Genomic DNA, 3477 nt, shown 5'->3' with positions numbered 1-3477 from the left:
TCTCTATCACCGACACCGACAAAACTAGTGGAACTCCCATGGTCATTGTTGCTTCACAGTTAATTTTTTTTTGCAAGAAAAGGGTATTTGAACTACAATTTTAATCTCAACGGTTGAATATTCATCATGTCATTTTGATACAATCTCACCCATGTGCTAAAAGCATGATCTGTGTGATGTTCATCCAACCCGTAAAAGCATGCCACGTGTCAAACCATGTTTTTTTTACCTATCTAACTCCATGAGCTAAGAGTGTTGATGTTGAAAATGGTGGTGGTGGTGGTGGTGTGAGTAATTCAGGTTCTGGTTTGATTTCGGCTTCGGTTTTCAGCTTCAGGTGTATCATTACAAAAGAGATTGGTGTTTGTTGGTAATGTGACTAGAAAGTTTTGTTTAGACGATTTGTTAAGAGCTTCTGCAGAAATTTTGGGAAAAGGGACTTTTGGAACAGTTATGGTTATTCCAAGTGATGGCAGATTAGCATTGAGAAGACTGGGAGCTCTATGTGAGCTGCTTAAAGGGCTAAATACAAGAGGATATGAGGTTACATTGGTGACTTCATGTGGAGTTGGTCTTGGCAAGAAACGATTAAGATATCGCAGATTGGCCAATAATAGCTTTTCTGATCTTCAAAATCCACAATATGAACTTGATGGAAAAGCATGTGCAGCTGTTGGACAGAGTAGTCTCATGGCTCTCTATGATATCATGTTTAGTCAGCTTGATGTGACTTCATCGCAACTTGTGAATGATAATGTTGTTTCGAGTTCTCCGACGGCTACTCAAAATGTCGTTTCGGTCTTAACCCCATCCCACATCGATTTCAAACACCTAGTCGATAATGTTGATGTTTTGTCTTTGTCACTTGGTGGATCTGCTTCTAATTTTTTTTAATAATAGTGTTGCTATTGGATCTTTCCATGCTGCAAAGAAAGGTATTGTTGCTGTTTATTCTGCTGGATATGATGGACTGAATGAGGCTACCGTAGAAAATCTAACTCCTTAGTATATTACTGTTGGTGCTAGCATGATGGATAAAGAGTTCCGTAGTTATTTTGTTCATGGTAACAATTTAACTTTAATGAGAGAACAAGCACTTCAAGCTGGTACTGTGGGAATGGTTCTTGCCAATGGTATCATTATTGGAAATGAAATCATAGTTGATCCTCATGTTTTTCCCGCTTCTCATATCAATTTCTCTAATGGATTAAAAGTCTTGAGGACAAGGTTTAAGTGAACCCGGCGGCAATGATAGAGAGGAGAGTGATATTATTTAAGTTAATTTAAAATTTATATTGATGTTTTTATGCATTATAATTTAGTGGGCTCTTATTAATATTTGAGTCTTAGTTTATTATCCATTAAAAATATTATATATTGTAGTCTCATTGAGACATTAGGTATCAAGAATCAAATGAAAAAGTCTTTTATTTCCCTTTATTTTATTTAGTCAATTTTAATGTTCTTCCCCTTATAGTGTAGAAAACCCAAAATTTATAGTTTGGTAGGATAGCTTCCTATCACTGACGTTTCTTTTTTCTGTAACACAGAGGTTGTTACACCTTGAAACATTTTTTTTAATAAGCAATGGAATTAAAGGGAGCAAAAGGGATGCTCCACCCCAAATACAAAGAGATTACAAGAAAAAATACAAAAGAGGTTGGATATTCCAACCATAATAATTACACAATGGCGCCTTCTTATAAAAAGATCCTAACCAATTCCACGAAATGATAACTATCTCCGACATGCATTCTATAAAACTGAAGGATTCATCTTTAAAGATAATAGCGTTGCGTTTAATCCACAAGATTCAAATCGTAGCAAGCCAAACAACCGACAAGATAACTCTCTTAGAAGGACAAATAATCTTGGCACAATTATAGAATAAATCTATAAAGTCCTCTAAAGGCAAAGAAACTCCGACTCCAAGCCACATATAAACACGACGCCAAACTCTAAGCGTCACTTCACAATCCGAAAAAAGATGCACACGAGATACTTCCTTCAATCAATATACCCCGACTCACCAAATGATCTCTAGTAGCTAGACGATCGTGAATAAATCTCCAACAAAAAAAGAGGATTTTAGAGGGTACCTTGATTTTCCAAAGATGAGAGAGAGCCCTAACCTCATCTGCAATCAACGACGGACCCGACAATTTAGACTTGAAGAAGTCATAGCAAGACTTTACCGAGAAAATACCGTCCGAAGCCAACCTCCAAGAAAAAGAATCGGATTCTTCCTTAGACAAAACGACAGGATCCAGTATCTCCCTAAAAGCCGTAAAAATCTGCTCCACCTCAGTTCTGCCGGAAGCAGACATAGAACCGACCGCAACACTTGCTGCAACAACGCCTTCCTGCACAGCCACCCTCCCTGAACCAGCCCCAACTGCACCGGCAGCCACTCCTGCCCCATCGCACTCCTTCGCAGCCACCAAAGAAACAGCACTGCCAGCCATAAATAGATCATTGAAATACCAATTCCAGAGACAATCCTTAAAACCACCTATAGAACTAATATTTTGAGTGTGATTATGAGCCATAGCAAACAGTAAAAGATACCGCTCCATCAAAGAACGCTGCCCGGTCCAATTCGCATACCACAAAGGAGTAGAAACCCCATTGCCTACAGAGACACGAACTGTACTAGAAAAATTGTCCAAAAGAAGATTATCGTAATTGTCCGAAGTGATTAAATCTCTCCACCAAATAGAGTTTTGTTCACCACCGATATGTCTCCAACCAAAACCTTAAGTTTAATGTTACCATACCTCACTTCCAAAAGATCTCGCCAAACCGCATCTTTATCCGTTAGGATACGCCATTTCCATTTACTAAGCAAGGCCACATTCATGATCTCCAATTTTTTTACACCCAAACCACCTTCTTCTCGAGATTTGCAAACCATATTCCAACTCACCCAATTAATAGGACGATTGAGCTTTCCACCTCCCCAAAGAAATTTGTGTTGAATCGAACACACTTCATCAAAACCTTCTTGGGGGCCTTATAAAAAGAGAGCGTATATATCGGAAGAGCATTGATAACCGAATTAATAAGAACAACCCTCCCCGCCATGCTAAGATTAGATCCTTTCCACACCGATAATTTCTTCTTGAACAACAAAATAAAATCACTCCACATTGAAAGTTTCCTCGGATTGTCTCCCACCCTAACACCGAGAAATTTGAAAGGTAACACCCCTACCTTGCAAGAAAGAAAGCTAGCCGCGGCTTCCATGAACCACTCACCGGAATTAACCCCATACAAATTACTTTTATGGAAGTTAATCCGCATACCCGACATCATCTCAAAACCTCTAAAGATAGCTTTTAAGCTCCATAAATTAGCCAAATCACACTCGGCGAAAATCAATGTATCGTCCGCAAATTGAAGCAAGTCCACCTCCTTATCACTACTAATCTTAAAACCACAAAACTCTCACAACTCTTTGGATTTTGTCAAAAGATC

The 3477-nt window shown here is 38.7% G+C and overlaps 1 protein-coding gene across 1 annotated transcript; it reads left to right on the top strand.

Annotated features, from left to right (window-relative positions):
* Positions 1-453: 453 nt before the first annotated feature.
* LOC131641332 (delta-1-pyrroline-5-carboxylate synthase-like) lies at positions 454-894 on the top strand. Its single transcript, XM_058911636.1, has one exon. The coding sequence runs from the start codon at positions 454-456 to the stop codon at positions 892-894; it is 441 nt and encodes a 146-aa protein (XP_058767619.1).
* Positions 895-3477: the final 2583 nt, after the last annotated feature.

Source organism: Vicia villosa, unplaced genomic scaffold (assembly GCF_029867415.1).
Source record: "Vicia villosa cultivar HV-30 ecotype Madison, WI unplaced genomic scaffold, Vvil1.0 ctg.003668F_1_1, whole genome shotgun sequence".
Lineage (NCBI taxonomy): Eukaryota > Viridiplantae > Streptophyta > Magnoliopsida > Fabales > Fabaceae > Vicia > Vicia villosa.
Note: the sequence above shows the minus strand (reverse complement) of the source record. Positions and strands in the feature narration are given on the sequence as shown.